This window comes from Manis pentadactyla, chromosome 4 (assembly GCF_030020395.1).
Source record: "Manis pentadactyla isolate mManPen7 chromosome 4, mManPen7.hap1, whole genome shotgun sequence".
NCBI classification, from domain to species: Eukaryota; Metazoa; Chordata; class Mammalia; order Pholidota; family Manidae; genus Manis; species Manis pentadactyla.
In genome coordinates, this window is record NC_080022.1 from 20,248,716 (window position 1) to 20,275,156 (window position 26,441).

Sequence of the window (26,441 nt, forward strand, 5' to 3'; positions counted from 1 at the left end):
GTTGATGGATTTTCAAATGTTGTACCATCCTTGCATACCTGGAATGAATCCCACTTGATCATGATGGATGATCATTTTGGTGTATTTTTTAATTCAGTTTGCTAATATTTTGTTGAGTATTTTTGCATCTATGTTCATCAGGGATATTGGTCTGTAATTTTCTTTTTTTGTGGTGTCTTTGCCTGGTTTTGGTATTAGAGTGATGTTGGCCTTGTAGAATGAGTTTGGGAGTGTTCCCTCCTCTTCTACTTTTTGGTCCTTTTGGATTTTTATGGAGGCTTCATTACATAGGCCTGGTTGATTAAATCACTAGCCATCGGTGGTCCACATCCAGCCTTAATCCCATCCCTGGGGGTTAAGGGGATGGGACTGAAAGTTCCAATCCTTCAGTCATATGGTTGTTTGCCCTAACAACCAGACCGCATTCTCTCAGGTGCTTTCCAAAAATCACTACATTAACATAAACTCAGGTGTGGTTAAAAATGATTTGTTATGAATATCAACACACCTTTTTATCTCTTATCACTTAGGAAATTCCAAGAGTTTTACAAGCTCAGTGCCAGAAATGGGGATGAAGACCAAAAATATATTTTTATTATAAATCACAGTATCACAGCAGGTTACCTAACCTCTCTGAGCATTGTTTTTCTTATCCATGAAATGAGTAACATTACCTGTTTCTTAAACAAGGTAATAGTTGTAGAGTGCTGTATTGGTTTCCTATTGCTGCCATAACACATTACCACAAACCTAGTGTCTTAAAACAATACAGATTTATTGTCTTAGAGTTCTGTAGATCAGAAGTCTGGCACAGGTTTCACTGAGCTAAAAGCAAGGTCTTAACAGGGCTGTGTTCCTTCTGAAGGCTATAAAATAGATTCTGTTTCTTTGTAATGCCCAGCTTCTAGAGGCTGCTGCATTTCTTGGCTCATGACCCCCTTCCATCTTCAAAGCCAGCAACAGCGGATCAAGTCCCTTTCACACCTATGTCTCTACTTCTCCGCAACCAGGAAAGGTTCTATGATTGTAAGGACCCAGTATGATTATTTGGGCCCACCTAAGTCATCTAGGATAATCTCCCATCTCAAGGACCTTAACCTTAATCACATCTGCAGAGCCCCCTTTGCCACCTAACATAACATATTCATAGGTTACAGGGGATCAGGAGTTGGCCATCAGTAGAGGTGGGGGGGGCATTGTTTTTCTCCCATAAATGCTTAGCCTAACTCTTTGTAAGCCCTCAGTACTCTGGGAGACTATCATTCAAGGACCTTGGTTCTCTGGGAGATTACAAGCTGTAAATGTGACCCTCAGGCACAAGCAATTCACAGCCTGGTGAGAAAATAAGAGGGCTGAGGATGATGTTGAAGGGTCAGAGGAAAGGAGAAGGCAAAGGAAAATCTTTCTCTGACTAGACCATCAGAGAGTTAGATTTGTTCCTCTCAATCCTTCCCACTAGTTCCACTGGACTCATTTGTTCATTCAGGCAGCAGATACGTGCCAGGCACTGTACCTGGCCTTGGGATGCAGTGAATACAATACACAAAGTCTGCTTCCTCAGGGCTCAGTCTGGTAAAGCAGACAACCAAGTCGACACAGACCCATAATCCAGTGTGAAAGCAGGAGCCTGCAGGGAGGGTGTGCCTCTCTCCCAAATTTAAGGAACAGGAAAGGCATCATGAAGTAAGTGCCTATGAACTGAGATGGAAGGATGAGTTGGAGTTCATCAGTTAGGATGCTTTGGGCCACAGGTGACAGCCCGGCTCAAATGGCCATAAACAATAATGAACTAATTGGCTCACTTAACTGGAAGTTCAGGAGTAGAGTCGGCATCAGAGGTGGTCACTCAGGTCACTCCTACTCCATCTTTCCGTGATTCCCTTGGCTGGGCTCTCCTCTGTTGGTCTCACTCTCAGGCTGGCTTCCCTTGTGGTGGAAATTCCCAGTGTCACATCAGCACACCCAGCATCCAGAGGAAGAAAGGCATCTCCTTCACAGACTCCATCCTGAAAATGAGAAAACTCCTTTCCCTTTACAGCAGTTGTCCCCCTTGCATCTGATTCATTTCTGAGCCAATACTGTCCCTGTCCAGTTTGGCTTAGGCCTAAGTTCCTAAACATATCACTGTGGCAAACACAATGGATCTGCACTTATTAGAACACATGGTCTGACTTGGGGCAGGGAGGTAATTAAGTGAAAAATCAAGGTACTATTAGACATGAAGGAGGGTGAGGGAACAGAAAGAACTGTATGTAGGAATGCCTAGTGACTTGTTATCTCCTTCTTCCATGTAAGACTCATTTCTGCCACTTCATATCTTCTGCTTTTCATGGATTCTGTTTCTTCATAACTTTAGCTTTGCTGTGATTTCTCTTTTTTGCATGCTTTCAATTTGTGTCTGTTGTTAATTGTCTCACTCTCTCCAAGTTTCGCAATTCAAATTCCATACCCCAAGACTCTGGCCCAACTTACCTTTCTCTACACCAGGTTCTACCTACTTGAAGTAAGTTCCAGAAGATTGGGGACTTTGTTTTGTATACTGCTGTACCCCTTAGCATCTGAACAGTACCTGGCATGCAGTGGCTGCTCAATAAACTCAGTATATGCTGAAGAATAAAAGATCAGCCTGCTAGTCAACTGGCTGCCTTTGGATCAGATGCTCCTCTTGGCAAATTTTCTGTGCCTGAGGGAATGTCCCTTGAAGGGACTGTTGATATATCCCTTTAGGAGCAAAAATTCATTGGGATGTCATTTCCACTACTCAGTATCATCTGAACTTCAGGTTACTCTTCTGCAAAATGGGATCAGTGAAGCCTGCCCTGTAGGGCTCAGAGTTGTTCAAGTATCAAGTGAGATCATGAATATGAGAGTACTTTATATATTGTAAGATGCCAGGCAGTTTAATTCAATTCTGGTCACTCACAGGTACCTGGAAAACAGTGACAGTAAAAGGCCAGTTTGCGCATTTGGTTCCACTTCTCAATGTTGAGTTCCCCAGGAGAACCTCTAACTGGCTTTCTTCTTTCCATTGTTCCTTCAGGGTCACTCAGGATGTGTCAACTGTCTGGAGTGGAATGAGAAAGGAGAGTAAGTATGAACCACAGTGCTGGAGGAGGGAGTCCAGAGGCTGGCATAAAGGGACTTCCCTTCCTCCTTAGTAGATCTAAGGAAGAGTGGACCCAAGTGAAGAGAGACTGCCACTCTCTCTGTGTACTTAACTTTAGTCCACTGTTATCAACACACAGTTAAGCAATAAATCCCAGATAGATGGAAAGTTGGATAGCCATCCAAATCCTATTGGATTGTTTTGTTTTGTTTTGTTTTGTTTTTGATAATGCGTTTAAGTAATAATGGGCAATTCTCAGGACAAAATAGGAGAGAATCAGCTAATGTTTACAAGGTAACCTTAAATTCTATGACATCTACTGTCCTTCAGGTTCTGTGTGGCCTAACTCCTTTTATCAACTGGGAATGCGGGACAGGGGGAGGGGGCTGGGAGCTTGAAGAGAGGTCAGAGCCCCTCACTCTGCTTGCAGCTTGCTGGCCTCTGGTTCCGATGACCAGCACACAATTGTGTGGGACCCGCTACACCACAAGAAGCTGCTCTCCATGCACACAGGACACACTGCAAATATCTTCTCTGTCAAGGTAAGCAAGAAAGCCACAGAGCAAGTAAAAGAGTGCCTGGGCTGTATACATAGTCATGTTCGCATGAATGTGCCCCATGTACCCTGGGGTTGTAGATACCTTTGTGACCTGAGCATCTGATGGTAATTCCGGAAACCCCATCTCTTCCATGCTCTGCTCCCTCTCTTAGAGCCATGAGGCCAATTCTAGATGAGTTTATATTTACATGAGTGGTGATGGTGGGAGGTATGGTTCTGAGTGTGAATTTAGTAAAGAGGCCTGTGTTTGACTCCCTGTCTGCTTCTTGGAAGCCATGTGACCCCAGACAAATCACCTGACCTTTCTAAGCCTATTTACTCACCTGTAAAAAGGAAGTAGGTAAGGAAAATCCCCAAGATTCAGGAATAAATGAGTAAATAAATAATTTAATTTTAATAAAAGAAGTAGCAATCCAGGGGGTTGATGTTACAGTTCAGTGAGATGATTGATTTTAAAAAGCACCTGGTTCAGGTGCTTTTAGCTGTTCTGCCTTCGAGTCTCCTGATCCATTGATGGAAGGGAATTGAGCTGCAGAAAGGTGAGAAGGGACTTACAAGTGTCCTCAGACCTCTGAAGCCCTGTTATGTGGAAGTGACCTGGCACTTGTCCTTTTGGTCCTAGAGAACAGCTGTAGGACTAGTGGCTATAAATCCACAGAAGTAAATGCTGGCCTGATGAAGAAAAGAATTGTCTAATGTTTAAAGCTGTTTGAGGATATAGTAAATGTCCAGCACTGAGGTATTCTCATCACTGGGACCTTTATCTGCTAGGTTTAAGGTTGGAGGAAATGACCCTTAAACACCTTTGCAGCTCTGAAATTCTATAATGGATGTGTGTGAGAGTGAGGCTGTCCTTTGGAAAGCCTCACTAATCTAAGAAACGTTTCCCTGATTAATATCAAGAGGAATTCCAAGATACCTGAATAAGAAGGTAGATTTGAGAGCCCATTTATTTCCTTAAACCCTGCCTCTGATTCTCATCTCCTGTTTCAAGGGCCAATCCTAGATGAATTTCTGTGATTTTAGAGACAGAACAATGCTAATTCACCTCTTACATGGCAAACAGAGACTGCTTTCTGCCCACTGAAAAATGTTAGATCCAGTTGGAGTCTGTGGAGGGGCATCTGGAGAAGGGACTTAAACTATCAGTTTGGCTTCATAGAGCACAGAACGTTGAGCTCAGACACCAGAATCTGGCAATGACCTTGATACTCCCTAATAGTAAGACCTTGGGTAAGGCACTTATATTCACAGACCCTCAGCCTCTTCTGTTAAAAAAAAAAAAGTGGAAAGTGAGTCTTCTCTTTTAAGATGGTAAACTACAGATAACACTACTTATTTAAGCCAGGAGCTCCCCCTGATGGCAACTGTGGTGTGTGATGTTGTGATGCATCCACAAGCTCTTCCCATGGCCCTGACCTATTTATTTCCATTGCTCGTGGAGGGTATGCTGTCTCCAGACAGGATTAAAGATTACTAGTTGTCCCTAAAAATGATTAAATTCCATGTGTTTCATCTAGCCCTTGTCCTGGTGAGCCATTAGAGAAGCATATGTGGAAAGAGTGATTGCTGCTTTTGTGTGAACATTTAAGTCCAATGGGACTTTAGCTGTTTAAATGCAGAATAATGCCCCACCCCCATTCAGCCTTGTGGGTAGGGAGAAAGTTTTCAATTAAGAAAAAAGAATAATTAAATCTTTTGAACCCAGGAAAGAAAATAACTCAACTAACACCACACCCAAATATCTTTCCTCCTCAAAGCTAGATGATAGAAGTGCATATGTTTTAAAAATTACTATTCAAAGCTATGATTGTGGCTATTTTGTTCTTGACTTCATCAGAATGGTGGCATTCTCATTCTTTAGTACAGCCCCATGGAGATGTATGCTCTTGATTCTCAGCCCTTCCCCAAGGTCAGCATTTGACCCATTCCCAGTGTTTGCCTTTATAAAGAGTGCTGCTCTGAGATTTCTGCCCAGGTCCCCACTCCCTTTTTTTTTTAAGAATTATTTCTAAGAGTGGAAGTTTTGGGTCAAAAGATAGAAATAGTTTTTACTTTGTTACCTATTGCCAGATTGTTCTCCAGAATACATGAACCAATTTAAAACACCCACTTCCTTAAAACACTACAAGTCCTTTTCATTTCAAGACTAATTTATTACTTAAATTATTAAATAATCCTCATGAGGCAGTATGGCTAATGGGAGTCAGCAAGACTTGAGTCTGAAGACAGTCCTGCTGACTGTTAGTGCTGAACCTCAGTTTTTAATGGGGTTATTTTAAGTATAAGTAAGATAAAAGTACCTGCCCTGCTGTCTAGCACACGGTAAGTGCTTTAGTAAGTGGCAACAGCTATGATTATCATCCTGAGGAAGAATCAGAGAAAGAGGTTTCCTTAGGTAGTCTACTTGGTATAGGTCAGGAACACTCCGGCAAGTAAAGGTAGTATGTCCCAATTTTGACCTTTAGGCCTATGGGCTAATGCTTGAGATCCAAAGTTTTCTTAGTGGATTGTCTTGGCTGGGCTCATTTTATTTTCTGACATGGAGAGATAAAGAGGGTGCTAACATCGAGGCTAGTCTTATGTAACCAACCCTACCCCCACCACCTGCCAATCTCTTCTTAAATCTCTCTGAATCAGTTCCTGCCTCACGCTGGGGACCGCATCTTGATTACGGGGGCAGCCGACTCTAAGGTGCATGTCCATGATCTGACAGTAAAGGAGACCATCCACATGTTTGGAGACCACACAAACCGGGTGAAACGCATTGCCACGGCGCCCATGTGGCCCAACACATTCTGGAGTGCTGCAGAGGATGGGCTTATCCGGTAAGGGCCTGCGGCATCAAGCGGGGCCTGTGTTTCCCCTGCTCCCACAGCAGGTTCACTCCCCTGTCCCATCTGCCCATACTGCTTCCTTCTACAGGCCTGGCTTCTTTCCTCCAGCGGAGTTCCAGCCTCATTTGTCTGCCCAGGGCAGTTGTCTGTGGATAGACTCAGCAGGGAACACCTACTTGCACACTCTCACCTTGGCCACTCTTCCCCTCTCCTGCACAGCATCCAGGCCGCCAGCCTCTTACCACCTCAGATGCACAGTGTGCCTCCTCTGGGCCTTCACAACTTGCTATTCCCTCTACTTGTTTTTCTCTGTCCCCAGCTCTTCCCATGTCTGCCTTTTTCTCACCCAAAGGAGATCAGCTTAAGAGTCACCTCCTCATCCTCTCTAAGGTAGACCCCCTGTTATTCTTTGTCTCAGCACCCTAATTGTATCCTCTACAACTCTAATCACCATCTGCACTTCTTTTATTTGCCTTTTTGTTTACTTTTCTGTCCGTATCCCTCACTGAACAGTAAACTCTCAGAGCAGCTCCATCTCTGCCTTGTCCTTGGTTATATCCCAAGAGCCAGTCCAGTGCCTCACACATAGTCACTTGAACAGTTGGTCAATGGGCATATGCCTGGGAGGGGGGTGGCCAGCCAGAAATGGTGAAGTGGACTGTCCCCCCTTCCAGTGACCTGTATTGTCCCAATGCCTCTGCTTCTCCTCATCCAAAAATGGCCCCATTGTCCTTCTTTAAGTCCTTTCTTCAGAGGTGACCTTAGAACTTTTTCCATATCTTCCCAACCTGCTTTAATCACCTCCCTTGGGATCTTATAGGACTTTGTGCCCTCTTCCCTGTTACAAAGGAGGAAAAGTATCTAAGTTATACATGAACTATAAAACAGCAGTTAGAAGCAGGGTGCTGAAGTCAGACAGACCTGGAGTTAAGTCCTACCTCTGTCACTCTTGTTTGACTGGGGCAAGTCGATTCAGCCATGAATCTGTTTCCTTATCTATACAATGGGAATTATCCTAACATCTCCCTTCTGGGCCTAAGCATTAACACTGAGATAGTACTTGTAAGACCTTAGCATAGTACTTAAAAGACAGAAAGCATATGGTCAGTGGCAGGTCCAACTCTATATTTTCTTGTTGACCTTGACTGACCAGACTGTGGCAGGGCAGGAGGTACAGAACTGAACATCTAGGGCTTTGGGTAGGAGCCTAAGCACTTAGGCACAGGCACAGTCAGGGAGGTGGTCCTGGCAGAAAATAAACATGAGCTGAGCCTTCCAGAATAGACAGGATTTGGATGGACAAGGATAAGCAGAGTGGACTCCCCCAGCTTACACAGAGTTTGTGACGGCAGGGTAAGTGCACCCTGCACAGGGTAAAGAGTTCTGTAGTTGTAATTGACCCACACTTAGAAACCTTGAGGAACAAGATTGAAGAGGTTTATGAAATCAGGTCTTGAAAACCTGACTGAGGAATTTGGTAAAAGCAAACTAAAAGTGAACTCATGATAAAAGTATTGTGGAATCTCTGCAATTTTTGAGCAGGAGAGTGATGTAAAGCAATATTTTAGGAAGAGCAATCTGGTAAGGGTGGCTTAGAAAGATAAGGTGAACAGTGAAGAAATTATTACAGATGTCTAGGTGAGAGGTGGGTGAGCCCGTGGGTGATGTCCCCCTTCCCCCACTCTCTGAATGTACTTGTGTATCAGCAGAACAGCTCCCCAGACTGCAGGTAGGCAGACGTTTCGGCATGACCTCCACACCTGGATGGGACTTGGCCTTATCTTGACGCTTGGTCTCTCTAGGTAGCTCTTAGATGATCTCTGGACTCTTCTCTGTTACTTCCATACTTCTTTAGTTTCCTGCAAGAAACTAGATTTAGAATAGGATTAAGAATTAGAATTAAAGGAGCTCTGGAGGCCTGTTGCACATCATGAATGTACTTAACGTCACAGAACTGTACACTTAAAATGGATAAGATGGCAAGTCTTATGGGTTTTTTTTACCACAATTAGAAAATTTGTGAAACAATTTAAAAAATTAGTTGAACAAAAAGAAAAAGGAGCAGAGTATTTAAAAATTTAGTCTCCCCAGCTTTCCATTTACTGGCAGTGTCATCCAAGGCAGGTTATTTAACTTCTTTGAGCCTCACTGTTCTCATGGTACCTATGGATGGTGTGAGAATTTAATTAGGTATTACATGTACAACCCTTAGGGACAATACTGGACAAAAAGCAATTTCTCACTAAGTGTTAGTAATCAGTAGTAATAGTACTTAGTAGCAAAAACACTGACATTTGATTTTTTTTTAAATAGGTATAGTACTATCTACCTTAAGGAGTTAGGTTAGAATAAAACAGAACATATGAGAAGCCTACTGCAGGTGCCTGGCACACAGTGGGCACTCAAGAAATGGGAGTGGTTTTTGATATTCCTGTTATTTACAAACAGGTCCAAAGCCCCCCAAGCCTTCTCCCCTGCCTTCCACACAAGGAGCTGGCCCCCAGCCCCCTAACTCTGTCCCCTCTCATAGCCAGTATGACCTTCGGGAGAACAGCAAACACTCGGAGGTGCTGATCGACCTGACAGAGTACTGCGGTCAGCTGGTGGAGGCCAAGTGCCTCACCATCAATCCCCAGGACAACAACTGCCTGGCAGTAGGAGCCAGTGGGCCCTTTGTAAGGCTCTACGACATCCGCATGATCCATAACCACAGGTACGAAGAGCCTGGCCTCCAGTGGGCCAGGCCCTGGGAACCTGCTGCCCCTTTCCCTCATATCATGCCCTCTTCTTTCTGAGGTGGGTTTTTTTTAAATTTGTGGTTTCTTTTTAAATTTAATCCATGCTTATTTTGGAAAATATGAAAAGTATAATAAAGAAATGTTCCATAATTCAACACCTGCAAGTAATCACTGTGAATAGAATTTTCTGCTGTTCTTTTACTATGAGCATTTGTACAGAGTTATGACCTTGTACATGTAATTTCTTTTTTGTACATGTAATTTTATCCTTTTTTTTTTTTTTTAAGTGGAATATACTCAGAGCCTCCACAGAAGTCCCAAACCTGAGTGGCCCTGCCAGCCTGGGTTTTCAGTGGACTTCTGGGACAGGTGCAGGAACATCAGCCTGCTTTACTTCATTGTGGGCTTGGGTGACCACTGCTACTCCTCACATACTACATGACTTGGAGGGGAACCTGAGCCTTAGCGACCTTATCTGTAAAGTAGGGACAATCAAGTGGTCATAAGGCCCAAGACAGTTGACAGGACCTACTTGTAAAGTACTGTAAAGTATATGTCTACAGCTGTCTAGTTGGTGGACTTTTGGGGTTGCTGAGGTAAGGAAGAAAGGTACCTCCTTTCAGGGACACAAACAGGTTTTCCTCTAGGGAGTGTGGTCTGGTCTAGCCAGGGATAGTGCTAGGGGTTGTAACCTATGTGGTTTGCCTTTCTACCAGAAAGAGCATGAAGCAGAGCCCTTCAGCAGGTGTGCACACCTTCTGTGACCGCCAGAAGCCCCTTCCAGATGGTGCAGCCCAGTATTATGTAGCAGGTAAGTAGGGCTCAACCCAGCTCCATGCTCAAATTCTTGGCTGGCTGGGTCCTGACTCTCTGGGGCAGTGCAGGGAGGCAGCCTGGCACTGATGGTCAAGGGCAAGAGTTTTAAAGTGAGACTGACCTTGATTTCAATTCTGGCTTCCACTGACCAACCATCATGAACCTTTGGCAAATTACTTACCTTTGATGAGACTTAATTTCTTTCCTATAAAATGGGGTTGAAATGACTAAATGCGATAAAGTATATAAAGCCATTGGCCTAGTGCATACAGTTAAGTGCTCAACACTTGTAGCTGGTTTTATGATGAAGATGATTGCTATCATTATCTGTATGGCTGGCTTCACACAACTCACTGCCCCTTTTTGCGGGGTGAATTGGGGGCCTCAGTAGCGTTAATGGGTTGTTTCTGCAGGTCATCTGCCAGTGAAGCTGCCTGACTACAACAACCGTTTGAGAGTGCTGGTTGCCACCTATGTGACCTTCAGCCCCAATGGCACAGAGCTACTTGTCAACATGGGAGGTGAGCAGGTAAGTATAGCTGCCCGAGGTGGCCCTGCCCCCCCACCTCATATCCAGCAGCCAGGTGTGTGTACCTCACTGGCACTGCCATGAACCAGACAAGAAGCAACAGCGTTACTGTACAGTGAAATGTGGGAGTGACATGACATCATTGGAACTCCCAGAGAAGTGCCTGGCCTAGTCTTTTTCTTGAGCATAAGCTTTAGAACTGACAGACCTATCTTCAAATGCTGGCCTTCTACATACTGTGACTTTGTACAAGTCTCTTCATTTTTCTGAGCCTTGGTTTCCTCATCTACTGTTTTCCTAGGAGGAAATCCTAGGCCAAGAGCATGCACCCAGGGTGCAGTTTAGGGCCAGCTTCAGGAGTGTTCTTTGATAATGGCAGATTGCTACACCTTCTGTTTGTATCCTCTCAGTCAGGATATTTAGTAAGCCTTGCATAAACTCATCTATTCTAGAAATACTCACTAAGTACCTACCCTGGGACGTGAGTGAGATGAATGCAAACAAATATCTCCCCTAGACAGGGAAGATGTGGCAAGTGAAACAGTTGATGACAATACAAGGCAAGGTGTGATTGTGTACAAAAGAAATGGGATGCAGAAGGTGAGCACCTGAATTCAGAGTACAGCTCTGGCTTCACATGCTGAGCCACCACCTGACCCAAGGTAGCAGAAGGATGAGTGAAGAGGCAGTCTAGCAGAGTGGTTTAGAGCCAGACACACTTGGTTTGGGGTCCTGGTTGTGCCACATGCTGCTTTTATAGCCCTGGATAAATTAAGCTCTGAGCCTTCATTTCTTCATAGAAAAGGGATAATGGTAATAGAACTTAATGAGATGGTTTCTAGAATGAAATAAGATAAGTTATATAAAACACTTAGAATTCCCAGAGCAAAGTAAGAATTCAATAAATTTTAAGTAATAATAGATGATACTCACCAAGAGAAGTAACTAGCAGTGTTACTTTGGGCGAATTGCTTCCCATGTCTGAAGCTTTAGTTTTCCCATCTGTAAAATGAGACATTTGGCTTTGTGTTTTCTGAGGACCTTTTCAACTTAAACATGTGATTCCAATTAATGACATTTCAAGCAGTCCACCCTAAGGGCTAGGAACTGGGAGGATTTTCCTGCCTGAGGTGTACGCCATAGAAACCCTCCTGGCCTCCATCAGTAGTTTCCTGCTGCACATTCACTGTGTCCCTGAGAGCCATCAAGGCCTTGTTCGTAGTTCAGCCACATTCTTACCTTACAGCCTCCATCTCTTTTCTTGACCCCTCCACTCTAGGTCTATTTGTTTGACCTGACCTACAAACAGAGGCCGTACACCTTCCTCTTGCCTAGAAAATGCCACTCCTCAGGGGGTAAGTTCTCCATTAGGGTAGTGTATCTCTGCTGGGGAGCTCTAGTGTGTACTACCTCTCCTGAGAAGCCTGCCCCTTACCTTGCGCTGTGGCTCTGATCCTACAAAACGAGTCAATTTCTCTGAAATAACACTGTCTGTGAGGTAAGGAAGCTAACAGTAGGTCAGAGAGATCTGTCAAAGAGTTTGCCTCATAGCCCTTTCACTCCTCTGAAAAAGCAGGCCTGTCTCTTGAGGACCTGAAATAGTTGCCCTTCCCTTCTTTTCCTGGACTGGTCTCTTCACTGACTCCTTCCTGAGGCCTACAGTTGGCTTACCCCCCAAGCTAAGCCCCCAGCTAAGGATAATGCCAAGTGAAAGCTGTGTCCCTTTCCAGCCAGCAGAGGGAGCACAGACCTTTCTTTATGCCCTTGCCTGCCTTGTCTGTCAGAACTTGCTTTCTGGGAATGGATCTTACCTGGGAGGATGGCCTCACAGTGGATCCATCAGACCCTGTGTTGGAAGCTAGGGGGCTGCTGAGAAATGAGGCCCTTCTCCTGAGTTCCTGTTCCTTTCTCCCCACTCCCTGCCAGAAGTTCAGAATGGCAAGATGTCTACCAATGGTGTGTCCAACGGTGTGTCCAATGGCTTGCACCTTCACAGCAATGGCTTCCGGCTACCAGAGAGTAGGGGACATGTCAGGTGAGGCCAACTTGACTTGTCCAGCCTTCTGAGCCCCAATTACACCTTACGGATTAGAGGAAGGGGCATGTCCTATAACCCTTCCTTCAGACCGCCATCCAGGCCCATACCCCAGAGTCAGGGGACTGGGACAGAGAGGTTTCCAGAGTGTGGTTAGTGGTTCCAGTGCTGCTTCTACCTAGCAGGATTCCAGGCATGCTCAGACTGAAGCTCTGGTCCCTTTATTCCAGCAGCTGAGGTCAGGACCCAGGGCATAGCTGCCTCTTAGCACTAAGCTTCCTCCTAAAGGGGTTACATACAGATGGGCCTCCCCCATGATATTTTTCTCCATATCATGGCATCTTTTGGCCTCTATCTCTGCCAGGCCCTGTGCTTGGCTTCAGATATGGAAGCATTCAAATCCTCTAGGCCTCGAGAGAGAGAGAGAATTCTCTGTAGAGAGACCCACGGGAGGGCCATGGATGGTCACAAGGTTCAGCTCTGTGTGGAGGCAGATGGTGTCAGCTACTATCATGCCTAGGAGTTTGATTAATAATTGTCTTAAATCTGTTCGGGACCACTTTTCTGTCCCTCTGTTTTTTCACTGGCTCAGCTATCTGCAGTTGTACCCATTGCCTATTACAGTAACTCAGGTCAGTGATAGGAGAGATCCCCTCTTCTAGATGGAAATGGAGATCATGAGAGCCAGACTTCCTGAGGGGCTGCTCTGACCTTTGACTGGCCTCACTTTGCTCTGCTTCCGTAAAGCCCCCAGGTAGAGCTGCCCCCATACCTGGAGCGTGTGAAACAGCAAGCCAATGAGGCTTTTGCCTGCCAGCAGTGGACACAGGCCATTCAGCTTTACAGCAAAGCCGTGCAGAGGGCCCCTCACAATGCCATGCTCTACGGAAACCGAGCTGCTGCCTACATGAAGCGCAAGTGGTGAGTGGGCCCAGGCCAGGCTGAGGGATGAAGGCAGTGGGCCTGATGGAGCCAAGTTGCTAAAGCATCCAGGGAAAGCAGCAGTGACATCCTGCTGCCTCTCAGGGCTTCTGAGGCCCAGCCCTCTCCTCCCCTGCTCCAGGGGGTGATGGACAGGCACCTGACCCACTAATCAGCAAGTCTCAAGCACCAAGGAAGTTCACAGTTAAGTGGAACATGTTCACAAGTAGCTTCAACATGGTGTTTTGTTATAAAATGCTGTGGCCACTGGGGAAATGTGAATTGAAAGAATGGTTAATCCCAACTGTTGGAAAATTGGGCCTTGAATTGAACTTTAAAGGAGCAATGGAATCTTGCTCAATGGAAATGAGGCATTTAACTCAGTTGGTATCTGTCTGAAATGATTGTGCAACTCCTTGACCTTGGGGTTTACTTTCCTGTGCTTTTAGACCAGTTGGACCAAGCCCAAACAAGATCCCAGGGATCTGAAGCTGGCCCTGCTGGACTGTAGTGGTTAGTAAAGGAGTAAAAGTCCATATCCTGAAGAACCCTTTATCTTTGGAGGCCATCAGGGCCTCCAGCCCTTCTGCCTGCAGCAGCAGCAGGCAAGCAGGCGAGCAAGCAGGCAGACCCCATCCCCCAGCCAGGGCCAGGACTGGAGATGGATAGAGCTGGGCCCACAGCCATTTCTGCTCCGTCTGGCATTCGTCAGCTCTGCCCAGACAGACAGGCCAGCTGGTGTGCCATCGTCTGGCTGCAGCTAGGCAGGCCAGAGAGGGAAGCTTAAGAAACCCACCCAGTCAGCGGGATGGTGAATGGGGGTTTGGGAAGATGCTTCCCCCACAGGCCTTAGCTCAGGCATCACGAGTTTGCCAAGGGCTCAGATGGCAGCCAAATCCAGGAGATGACAGTTTGGGGGCCATCCTGAGGAGTTTCACCTCTGTACCAGCAGTTGGGTAGAGTGCAGTGGTCCTCATCTAGCCACTAGACTAAGAACTATTTCACTCCTGCATTCTTGCTAAGAGAGGCTGACAATTTCCCAATCCATGGGTGCCCTCGACATGTTCTCTGCACTCCTACTGTGTGCTAGGTGCTAGGGACACATAGTTCTGTCACTCTGAGTTCCTCTGCTCCAAAGCACCCAGACTCTGGACAGGAAATAAGGACATGGACATGGCTCATCATCAGAGAGGCACGAAGCAGTAAGTCTTTGAATGGTCAGGTGAGATGCTGTGGGCATCAAGAGAAGCTGGGTTACTTTAGTTGGGGATTGGGGAAGCATCAGGAAGATGTGGCATCTGAATGGGCTTTAAGTGTGGGCAGGCTTAAACAAGGAGATGAAAAGGAGGAGGGAACGGGGGGGTGGACATTCCCAGGGAGATGAAATGATGTGAACAAAGACAGCGGGGTGGGGGGATAACTGAAGAGCCTGTTTCCAGAACAACAAATCCACTTGGCTAGAGCAAAGGGTTCAGGAAGGGACTGGCAGGAGATGAGTCTGTGAGGTAGCCTGGGGCCGGCCTGGGAAGGACTTGGAATGCAGAGCTGTGGCGTTTTGGCCTCTATTCAGTGGATGATGGGCAGCTACTGAAGAGTTTTGAGCAGGAAAGGGATGTGCTGAGGGCTGTCCTTTCAGGGAGATTGATCTGGCAGTGAGTCTGGATGGGTGAGCCCTGAGGCCAGCCTGCTCTCTCCCTATCCCCCCATTCCTGCCAGTGACCCGTAGAATGTCACATTCTGTCCCAGGCCACTCTCCCCCAGGGCTGCCATCTGCTCCTGGATGCAGGGGGAGCTGTCACCCCCTGGCTCCTGGCTGGTCTTTGTCTGGCTCTCCCTATGAGTTCAGAGGGCCACCTTGCAGGTGGTAATTGGGTTTCCAAACAGTGCCTGCTCCTCCATCACAGCCACTCATTCTGACTCATGCACACCATCAGAGCTCTCAGTCCCCTGGCTGAGCTGCTTGTTCCTGTTCTGAGCATGGCTGCTCCCTCTGGGTGCTATAGGAGAGGAGGGTCAGGTGGACACTGCCCATGTTGGGCCTGCTTTAGCCCTATGCAGGAGGGTTGGGAGCTTTGCCACTGTGGAGAGGGCTGCTTGTCACAGCTGAGTCCTAGGCCCACCTCAGCCCTGTAGGAAAACAACAGCTCCCAAAGAAGTGGTTCCTGTGACCCGTCTGGCTCTCCATATGAGCTGGGAGCAGATGAGAGGTGCTGGGGGCGTGTGTATCCTGTACTCTGGCACAGGGTGGGAGAAGGGGCTTCTCCTTGAACCCCTTCCCAATTTACTCTCCCCTCAAAAAACATTCCCACCTATCCTCCTCCATGCTCTGGTAGGCTGGAGAAGTGAGTGGGGGTGATTTGGAGCTCCTGGTGTGCATACCCCCCATCGCCATGAGCTTCCAGAGAGCTGACTCTGCCAGTCTGTCAGGCCCCATCCTCCAGCCCCAGGAGGTAGAGGCCACAGCTGCTGTGGATCAGTCAGCCACGACGGAGGGGGGTCTGGCTGAGGGCGTGCTGCCTGCTGGTCAGACCCTGAGTCCCCAGCCTGGCGCTTCTGGGTTCCCCAAACCACAGAACTGTCCTCGAGGGCCCCCTACCTCAGACATGGCTTTGAAAGCCAGCCGGGGGGATTTGAGGAGGTGGATGGAGGAAGAGAGAAGAAGGGCTTGGGGAGCCTGAGGCGGGCAAGATGCCAGGCCTTCTGCTGCAGAGCTGCGGGTGCCTGGTGTGAGCAGGCACAAGTTGTGCTCTGTGTCCAGCAGAGGGCAGCCTGACACTGGTTTTTGTCACTCTGCCATCCCCACGCCCACCCCTCACTCTCCCAATGCCCCCAAGACCTCAGGCTTCCTGGCTTGCCTCCTTCACGTACTCTGTCTCCTGGGAAGCAAGACCTGGACTGAGCCAGGATTCTCCACGTACCCTCACCCTGAGACGTCAGAGGTGGGCTGGGGTGGCCAAACGACTGGGACAAGACTGAGTAGAGACTCCTTGCTTGCCACTTCTAAGCCACACTGCCTTGCTCTCCCAGGGATGGTGACCACTATGATGCTCTGAGAGACTGCCTCAAGGCCATCTCCCTAAATCCATGCCACCTGAAGGCACATTTCCGCCTGGCCCGCTGCCTCTTTGAGCTCAAGTACGTGGCTGAGGCCCTGGAGTGCCTAGATGACTTCAAAGGGAAGTTCCCAGAACAGGCACATAGCAGCGCTTGTGATGCACTGGGTCGTGACATCACGGCCGCCCTCTTCTCCAAAAATGATGGTGGTGAGTGGGCATGAGGAGGGGTTGCTGTCACTCTTTCTATTTGAAGTGCTATTTGATATTCTGAAGAAGACATGTTCTGAGAAAGGAGAGGCCCAGGTTTAGACACTGATTCAGAAACCATGTGACCTCGGGGGTAGTCTCTTAGTCTCCTTGAGACTCTGTTTTCTCATCTGAAAAGAGGAAATGAGAGCACCTCCCATTCAGGGTTTCTACTGAGGATCAGCAATAGCATTTTTCAAAGCACCTGGTACAGTACCTGAGTCTCAGGATAGGAGTAAGCTAAGCCCACTCAGGCCAGGTAGCTGCACTGGGCATCCTCGCCTTCTCACACACATATCCTTGGCCACTCTGTTGGGCCTCTGAGGATGGGCAGCAGCTGGGGTTGCCCTGTTCCAGTTTGCACACTTGGAGCAGAGTCAGCAGTCAGGACAGCAGAAGTGCCTTGGGCACACAGTGTGGAGCCTCGGGTTCCAATCTCCGCTGTGCTAAATGGTAAACATATGACCTTAGACAAAGCACAGTCTCTCTGAACTCCCTGACTTAACTTGCACAGAGAGCATGTGAAGTCTTGTCCAGCTCACCCCAGTAGCATTGGACAGTGAGCTAAGTATCTGTAGTGTGGTCTCTAAACATGAAAGGTGAGCTTGCTGGAGATAGATGTGGATCCTCCCCTCTCTCCTTTGCAGTGTACTAGCCATGCAATTGACTCCTTTGTTTGAGTAGTTATCAAGCACCTACCATGTGCCAGGCACTGTGCTGGGTCCTGGGAATACAGCTGTGAACAAGTCAGATGGGATTTCTGTATTCATGGCATTTACAGCCTAGTGAAGGAACCAAGCGATGAAGGAGAAACAGTGTAATGAGTGCCCCAGAGACCTCTATGGTAGTGGTATATGGGGAGTGCTTTATGGCAGTATGGAGTTCTTAAGGAAGAGACCAGATACAAAGTGTAGCTGTGGGAGGTGAAGAGTTCCTGACCTGGGGACCAGCATGCATGTGCAGTGGCCCCGAAGCAAGCAGGAACAGGGCACTGGGGAAACTGGTGTGACTTTATCCAAGGTTCTATCAGTGCGTCCACTAGGATCCATGAGAAGTTGTTTTCTGATTAAGGACTTTGACCATACTGCCTTTGGAGCTATGCATCTATTTAGAAAAATCGCTCCCTTGAAGTTCTCTTGGTAGCTTCACCCACCCCTCCCAGCCTCCCACCCCCACAGAAACTGGCCTTGGGCCCGTACATCCTTGGGGCTTCCAGACATTATTCAGGGACCTGAGCCAAGGCTCTCCCAGCCTCAGAGCTCTCCCTCTTGAACACCCTCAAGGGCTGTACCCAAAGATGCTTCTTCCCCACAGTCATTCCCCGTTTTCCGGTGTAGAAGTAGAGGCAGGAAGCCATACAGTGCTAGTACTTGGGCTGAAAACAGGGCCAGTGTGGATGGAGCCAAGATGGGCGGAGGGAGAGAGGAAAAGGACTCACCTTGGCTTGATCTCTGCCTCCAGAGGAGAAGAAGGGAGCTGGCGGGGGGAGCAGCGGCCCAGTTCGTCTCCGCAGCACGAGCCGCAAGGACTCCATCTCAGAGGATGAGATGGTACTACGGGAGCGAAGCTACGACTATCAGTTCCGCTACTGTGGCCACTGCAATACCACCACGGACATCAAGGAGGCCAATTTCTTTGGCAGGTCTGAGGCCCTGAAGAGGACAGTGGCCCAGCCCCATTGGCAGCAGGAGGGTGGGGATGGAGGGTGGTGCATGGGAACAGAATGCTTTTAGAAAAGTCTCCAGTCCCAGCTCTGCCTCTGTATACTTGGGCAGTTGGCTTCACCTCTATGAGCCTCAGTTTCTCCATCTATAAAATGAAGTCAGCCATCTCCACTCATGGGCAATAATAAGGACTAATGAGGTAATCCAGAAAGTGCCTGGACTATGCTTTATCCCCCTCTTCCTCCCACTGTCTCCATGTGCACAGCTTGGTCTCTTTATCTGGGTGCTTGGAGCCGCCCTCTGCTGGGGTATGAGGCAAGAGCCTTCTGAGGCTGGCACTCTTGGCGCACCTATTGTATGCTCAGAACTGTGTCCTGGTTACTAAGGGACACTGCCCATGTCTGAGACACCATCACTCCCACGCCTTCTTTGTAGGTGATGTACTTTGTTAGGATAGGTGAGACACTAGAATGTGAACTGAGGCTGTCTCCATCAACATCCCCTCTAAATCTCAATGGTATGTTAGGGACAGATGTACTGTAGGATTTGGGGTCTGGATCCAGGAAGGCTAGGACTTCTGAGGACAGGCTTAGCCCAAATGTTTGCAGACCTAAGAGAAGCCATGCTGGCACCCAAGAGGCTTATGGTGTACTCTGGGGGAGAGTACCCTGGAGGAACCCAAGCAGTCCCCGATGCTGAGCTTAAGAGAACAGTGACACCTGCAGTGTGGAAAGGATTCCCACACGTGTGGGAGTTCCGAGTCAAGTGAAGACCCCAGAGTTCAGGGGGGCCGAGCGGCTCCAGACTTCCCTGCCTCCTTGCCCTAAGCCACACAGCCTCTCCTTGAGGCTGTAGGGCAGTACCCCACCTGACCTCCCTGCCCTTTGCCCCCCTGCCAGCAACGCTCAGTACATCATCAGTGGCTCTGACGATGGCTCCTTCTTCATCTGGGAAAAGGAGACCACCAATCTGGTCCGCGTGCTCCAGGGAGACGAGTCCATTGTCAACTGCCTGCAGCCACACCCTAGCTACTGCTTCTTGGCCACCAGCGGCATCGATCCTGTTGTGCGGCTCTGGAACCCCCGACCAGAGGTGAGGGTACAGATAAGATGGCTGAAGCCAGACAGGGAGGAAGGTAGGGATAGACCCTGTGCAAGGCCTCCCGCTCAGCCTGTGGGGTTGGGAAGGGAAATGAGTTACCCAAAGGCCAGAAGCTTCAAGGATGAGTGAGCTCTTCTCCAGGAACCCAAGGCTGTCTCAAGGTGGGAGCCACCAATTTCTGAAAGCTCCAAATGCAGTGGGCATTTCTCAGGGCAAGAGCTGCCTCCTGCCTTGTAGGGGCATTTCCTTGAGCAAGCTGTGGAGATGAGACTCACATACAGGAACCGGGGACCAGCGGTGGGGTGCAGGAGGGCAAGGAAGGGAGCCAGACCAGCTCCAGTACGTCAGAGGCTCTGGAGGGCAGGATAGCCCCCTAAGTACCACTGGGTTGGGCCCCAGAAGCTGTACAGAAGCCTGGTTCTTCAGTCACATAGGGAAGTCTGGAGTCTGGTGGGCCTGAGTGAGTCCTGGTCCCGTCACTCGTGGCCTGAGGCAGTTTACCATCTCTAACCCAGGTTTTTATCATCTGAGCACTGGCATGGAATGACAGCAAAACCTCAAAAGGTTGCTTTAAGGATTAAGAACGTGATGCCTGTGAAGCTGGCCCACAGGGACCCCTAGGACACATGCTCCCCTCCACTCCCAGGGTGGGCAGCCAAGCAAGGCCTCCCCTGCCCTCTGCCCCACCTCCTCCTCCTTCCCAGCTGGCAAAACAGAAGTCAAGTGATGTGTCTAATTACAGAGGCAATTTGCTGTGAATTTTAAAAAGAGAACCCCACAAGCCTTTCCATGGGGAGAGGAAAAAAACAAAGAGTTGCTGGGAGTGGCACCTGGAGGGAGTTGTGTCTGTGGCCCCCACCTCATATCTAGTATGTGTGCCCAACACAACCTTGTGTGAGTCCTCCTTCACACTGTCTTTGCACCCCCTGCCTCCCAGAGGCAACCCTCTGTGCTGGTCCCCATATGTGTGCCATCATTTTCTGGTGTGGGGTCCCCCAGGATGTATCCCAGCATGTGCAGTCCCGTCTATAGCCCAGAGTAGATGACACGTGGGCCCACATGTGCTGTGCTGTCTGCCTCACACAGGTCCCAGGGAGAGGGTGGATGTCCCTACACATCCCAGTGTGTGCACTCCCCTCCAGCTGTAGACAAATGTGGCTGTACCAGTGTCCACCCCTCCATATGTATACTCAGTCTGTGTGTCTCCCCTGCACGCATACCCCAGTAGCATCTGGGCCTCCCTGTATATCCTGGTGTCCCTTCCCTCGCAGAGTGAAGACCTCACAGGCCGAGTTGTGGAGGACATGGAGGGCGCTTCTCAGGCCAACCAGCGGCGCATGAATGCGGACCCACTGGAGGTGATGCTGCTCAACATGGGCTACCGGATCACAGGCCTGAGCAGCGGGGGCGCTGGGGCCTCTGATGATGAGGACAGCTCCGAGGGCCAGGTGCAGTGCCGGCCCAGCTAGACACTCCTGACCCTGGTTCCCAGCCCTCACTACTGGCTGGACCCTCCACCCTGGGCAGGAGGTCAGGGGGTTCTGTTTTGGTTTGTCTCCCCACCCCCACTTTTTCATTTTCCTGTTTTGTTTGTTAGTTTGGCATTGGGGGTGGGGGCTGCTGCAACTTGCTGGTTTTCAGACTGCTGGGTGATGCCTCTTGACTGGCCTCAGCCCTGAGCAGGAGAGGCAGCTCCTGCGTCTGCCCCAGCCTCCCACTTCATGTCCCTGGAAGGCCCTGGCCTGCCTCAGGTGGGGAGGCAAGGGCCGAAGCTGTCTTCCAAGACTGCTTGACCCTTCAGTTAGCACCAGGAAGGGGAGTGGAATTCCTAGTCCCTGAGGCCCAGGACCTGTTGCCACTCTTGCTCCACAGCGGGCAAGGCTAGCCTCCCTGTGGTCTTCAGGGAAGGCTCTGTACAAGAATGGGGTCCCACCCTCCCTCCTCAGCTGCTGTGTCTCGGTGGAAGCAGAAGGAAGGATGGGAGCCATGCACTGCGCAAGGCCAGGCTGCCATCTGGTCATAGGAGAGCATCCTTACCCTCTTCCTGGGCACTGGCTCTGGGCCCTGCGCCTGCTTTTGCTGGCCACTTCTGGGGGCTCAGCCTTTCCCAAAGGCCCTGGCAGAGGGTGGGGCTGCACCATACCCCATCCACCTGTGCCAGCCCTTCCACACTTTGGCCACCCTCCTCTCGGGCACCTCGGCCTCACTGTGACCTTTCTGCCAGAGCTCCCAGCCAGGCCAGTTCCTGCTGAGGTGGCTCTCTCTGCTAAGGGCCCTTTCTGCCCTCCCTCCCGCCCCACATGCTGAGCCGCCACAAAGACCAAAGAAGTGATGGCTTTTCTCTGTCCCCTGCTGCTCTGGGGGGAGGGGGAGGGGTCTCCTGAGCCCCTGGGTTGGGGGGAGTCCCTGACTCAACCCCTGCCCTCCTCAGCAGCCCCAAGCTCTACACTGGATGCAGCAGTCACCCCACCGCTCACCGAGCCTCTCGCTGCCCCCTGGGCTCTCGGCTCAGGAGCTGTTCCTGGTACTTGGTTCATCCTCCCTCCCTTCCCCCTCAGTGCTCACTGGGCTCCAGCCCTCCAGCTGCAGCCTCTGGGGAGAAGCAGCCTCCTCCTTCGCGTCCTCCCGCCCCCCCTCCCTCCGCCCGTCTCTGCCAGGTGCCTCCTCTCAGTCAGGCTTCAGAGCAGCCCTGGAGACAGGAGGGCCATGTTAAAAGCTTTTTCACAGTTTTAAGAAGATGGGGGGATGAGGATAGTGGTGGGGGGTCTGGCACCATCTCGTCTTTGCTTTAATTCCAGCAACACAGGTGGCAGCTTATCCCGCCTCCTCCCCACTGGCCGCTCTTCCCACCCCTCTCTCCTAGCTTGGTAATGAAGTATATTTATTGGTGAAGGAAACAGCTGCTTCTGCTTCTCCTACTGCTGGGACTTGCTCCCCTGTCTCCTCTCCATGACTTCTCCCCAGCCAGGGATGGAGAGTGAGAGTACTGGGGCTACACCCTGGGGCCCAAGGACCAGCAGGAGCCCCTCTGCTTTCCCGTGTTCCAGCCACCTGCCATTTCCTCTCTCCCAGCCTCCCGCCCTCCCTCCTTCCACCCCTGCCTGCCCAGCCTGGGCCCTGCAGTGTGGAGAGACACTTAAGCCTTACTGTCCTCTGGGGGCAGGAGCCGAGCCTTTTTGTTGCTCTGCTCCCAGGAGAGTGAGGGTGACGCAATTGATTAAAACCATTTTGTTCTAGGTGTGGCTGGTGGCATTTGTGGGGTGCAAATGGGTCTTGAGACCAAGGTGAAGGTACCTGAGCCCTCACCTCTGTAGCTCTGTGACTTACAGTAACCACAACTCTACCAGGTAGAATGAGGCCTACCTTGGAGGGTCCCTGTGCACAGTGGCCACCCAGCCCAGCAGGGCCACATGCTGTAGAGCCTGGCACTGGTGGCTGTGATTTGCAATAATCAGCTTTCATTGGCAGAGATGTTTTCACATCTGTAAAATAAGGAGGTTGGAGTCTTAGTGGTTTTTCACACTTCTTAAATTAGAACCCAAACTGGAAATACACATTTTACATTGTAACCCTAGATACCCATGCATATTTGAATATATATAACAAAAACTAAGTTTTACACAATACTCACCCTCACTACATGCAGTAGATTCTATTTACCATTCTGTTTTATTACAGAGAAAAAATGCTACTTGTAACCCACTAAATTGATTTCATAACCCACAGCTTTTTTATATGCCCTGGATTAGATTTCTTAGACCAGAGGTCCCCAGCCTTTCTCAGCTCACAGCATTCAGCCCACCATGAGTGTCTCAGTAATTTTTTCATGGAGTTCTTAAGCCAAAAGAAACACTTAACAGTTCAATGTAGTAAGTAGTTATAAGCCCTAATAAGAGTTTATGTCCTACCAAGCCAGTCATCACTTAAACAAATAGTACATATAAATTAGAAGGAACAATATTTTTATTTCATCTTAAATAACTTCAATAACTAATGGGACCTATGTGCTTGTTGGGCACTGAAAAACTTAAATTTTTTCATCAGACTGAACACCATCATCCTCGTTTCCTTTTCCACATTGCCTTTCATTTGCTTTTCATCACAGTAACAACTCAGCTTCTCAAAGGTGACATAATCACAGGAATGTAGCACAACTTAATGATGAGCTAGTAGTTCTTTCGGTAGCCGACAGATGTTGAATGTTTCTCAAAATATCTGACTGTGCGCCTGTGAGTTTGCTGTGGCACCCCAATGTGCCTTGCTGCAGTTTGGGAACTGTGGCTCAGATCTGTGGGAACAGTAGTTTACTACTGAAATTTTGTGATTCTTCTGTTTTTACATTTAGAAAGAATCAGGCTGGGGCCAGCAGGGTATGCTTGGTTCAGTGCAAAAGACAGACTGGAAAGACATCCTGCCAGAGCCACAATAGTCGGTGTTGTGAAGCAGGTGCTGTGGGCTGGTATCATTCCTCTGTGTTCCCAAATTGAAGTCTTCGAGACATTTGCAAACGAAGCAAGGGACAATATTCCAGGTGAAGAGAGTAGTTCCAAGTCCCGGGTTTCCTCCCAGAGCCTGAGTGGTTCCACTCAGCTGCACCGTAGAGGGTGGGGTGGCTTATGGACTGAAGGGGCTGTCAAATGTGGTGAATTCTTGTACTTGGTGAGAGACTGTAGGCTTGAGCGTATAAGCAAGATGGAGCCATTGGAAGACTTCACCAGGTGCTCTCATTTATTTGGGGTTGTTGCTCCTTTTTTTTTCTAAATAGACTTTATATTTTGGAGCAGCTTTAGGCTTACAGAAAATTGAGTAGATAGTACAGAGAATCCCATATACTCCCCTTCTCTCTGGCTCAGTTTTCCCTATTTTTAACATCTTGCATTAGTATGGTACATTTGTTAAATTCAGTGAAGCAATATCAATACATTATTATTAACTAAGGTCCATAGTTCACATTAGGGTTTGTATTTTATTTTGTACAGCTCCATGGGTTTTAACAAATGTTTAATGTCATGTATCTACCATTACAGTATCAAATAGAATAGTTTTCACTGCCCTAAAAATCCCCTGTGCTCCACCTATTCAGCACCAAAAAAACAAAAAGAAGACAATTTAGTAATAAACCTGACAAAATATGTACAAGATCCGTATGCGGAAAAGTACAAAACTCTAATGAAAAGTAATAAAGTAAAATAAATATAAATGAAGAGATATTCTATGCTCATGGATTGGAAGACTCAATATTATTAAGATGTCATTTCTTCTCAAATTGATCTCTAGCTTCAATGAAATCCAGTCCAAATCCCAGCAAGTTGTTTTGTGAATATCAATAGATTGATTCTAAAGTTTATATGGAGAGGCAAAAAAAAAAAACTGAATAGCCAACACAATAGTAAAGTCAAAGAAGAGAAAGTTGGAGGTTTGATATTGCTCAGCCTCATAATTTACCATAAAGCTACCATAAGACAGTGTGGTATTGGCAAAGGAATAGGCAAATAGATCAGTGGGATGAACAGAGAACCCAGAAGTGGATCCACATAAATACAGCCAACTGATTTTTGACAAAGGATCAAAGCCAAGTCAATGGAGAAAGAACAGACTTTTCAACAAATAGTGCTACAACTGGACATCTACGTGTAAAAAAGGATCTGAACACTGACTTTACACCATTCACAAAAATTAACTCAAAATGGATCATAAATCTAGATGTGAAAACAAAATGAAAACTTCTAGAAGATAAACAGGAGAGAAATCTAAGTGACCTTGGGTTTGGCGATGAGTTTTTAGATCAAACATCAAAAACACAGTCCATGAAAGAAAAAATAAATTGGGCTTGATTAAAAACTTCTGCTCTATTAAATCACTGTTATGAGAATGAAAAAGACAAGCCAAGGACTGAGAGAAAATATTTGCAAGACACATCAGGAAAAGGACTTGTATCCAAAATATATAAAGAACTTTTAAAACTCAATAATATGAAAACAACTAAAAACAGGGCAAAAGATTTGAAAAGACACCTCACAAAAGAGAATATACAGGTGACTAAGAAATATGAAAGGATGCTCATGTAATTAAGGAATTGCAAATTAGGTCAACAATGAGATACAACTACACACCTATTAGGATGGCTAGAGTACAAAAAACTGACAATACAAGGAGGTGGAGCAACAGGAACTCTTCATTTGTTGCTGGTGGGAATGCAAAAATAGTATAGCCACTTTGAAAGACAACCTGGCAGTTTTGTACAAAGCTAAATAAAGTCTTATCATAGGATCCATCGATCGCTTTTAATATTACCCGCATGAGTTGAAAACTTAGATCCACCCAAAAACCTGTACACAGATGTTTACATTAGCTTTATTCATAATTGCCAAAAACCGGAAGCAACCAAGAAGTCCTTCAAAAGGTGAATGAATAAACAGTGGTATAAACATACAATGTAATATTATTCAGTGATAAAAAGAAATTAGTTACTAAGCCACAAAGACATAGAGGAACCTGAATGCATGGTGCTTAGTGAAAGAAGCCAGTCTGAAAGCCATACTGTATGATTCCAACTATGTGACATTCTGGAAAAAGCAAAACTATAGAGACAGTAAGAAGACCCATGGTTCTCCATTTTTTAATATGCTTCCGTATGTGTGACTCATCTTAAGTTCTCATCAGCCCTGCTGGTAGAGCCCAGGGCTCAGATGAGCCTGCACAGTGAAGGTACAGCAACGCCCATTAGAATTGTGACCATGTGTCCTGGGCAGTTGTGGCCCCAGAGTTTCAGTGCCGGTCTCTGTGCTTAGGAGGAGGCTGAAATGTGGTTGCTGAACTTAAAAGGTGATAAG

At 47.9% G+C, this 26,441-nt stretch overlaps 1 protein-coding gene across 2 annotated transcripts in view; it reads left to right on the plus strand.

Annotated features, from left to right (window-relative positions):
- The window catches only part of WDTC1 (WD and tetratricopeptide repeats 1), a 107,819-nt gene extending 84,973 nt beyond the window's left edge, over positions 1-22,846 (plus strand). For both annotated transcript variants that reach the window (XM_036914898.2, XM_036914897.2), the window contains 13 exons: positions 3,041-3,087; positions 3,537-3,648; positions 6,306-6,493; positions 9,033-9,215; positions 9,957-10,051; positions 10,470-10,585; positions 11,865-11,940; positions 12,512-12,620; positions 13,368-13,541; positions 16,569-16,804; positions 18,305-18,485; positions 19,407-19,599; positions 20,880-22,846. In XM_036914898.2, coding sequence (XP_036770793.2) covers positions 3,041-3,087; positions 3,537-3,648; positions 6,306-6,493; positions 9,033-9,215; positions 9,957-10,051; positions 10,470-10,585; positions 11,865-11,940; positions 12,512-12,620; positions 13,368-13,541; positions 16,569-16,804; positions 18,305-18,485; positions 19,407-19,599; positions 20,880-21,077 — 1,908 coding nt within the window. In that variant the 3' untranslated portion in view covers positions 21,078-22,846. The remainder of the gene's footprint in view (positions 1-3,040; positions 3,088-3,536; positions 3,649-6,305; positions 6,494-9,032; positions 9,216-9,956; positions 10,052-10,469; positions 10,586-11,864; positions 11,941-12,511; positions 12,621-13,367; positions 13,542-16,568; positions 16,805-18,304; positions 18,486-19,406; positions 19,600-20,879) is intronic.
- The last annotated feature ends 3,595 nt before the right edge of the window (positions 22,847-26,441 follow it).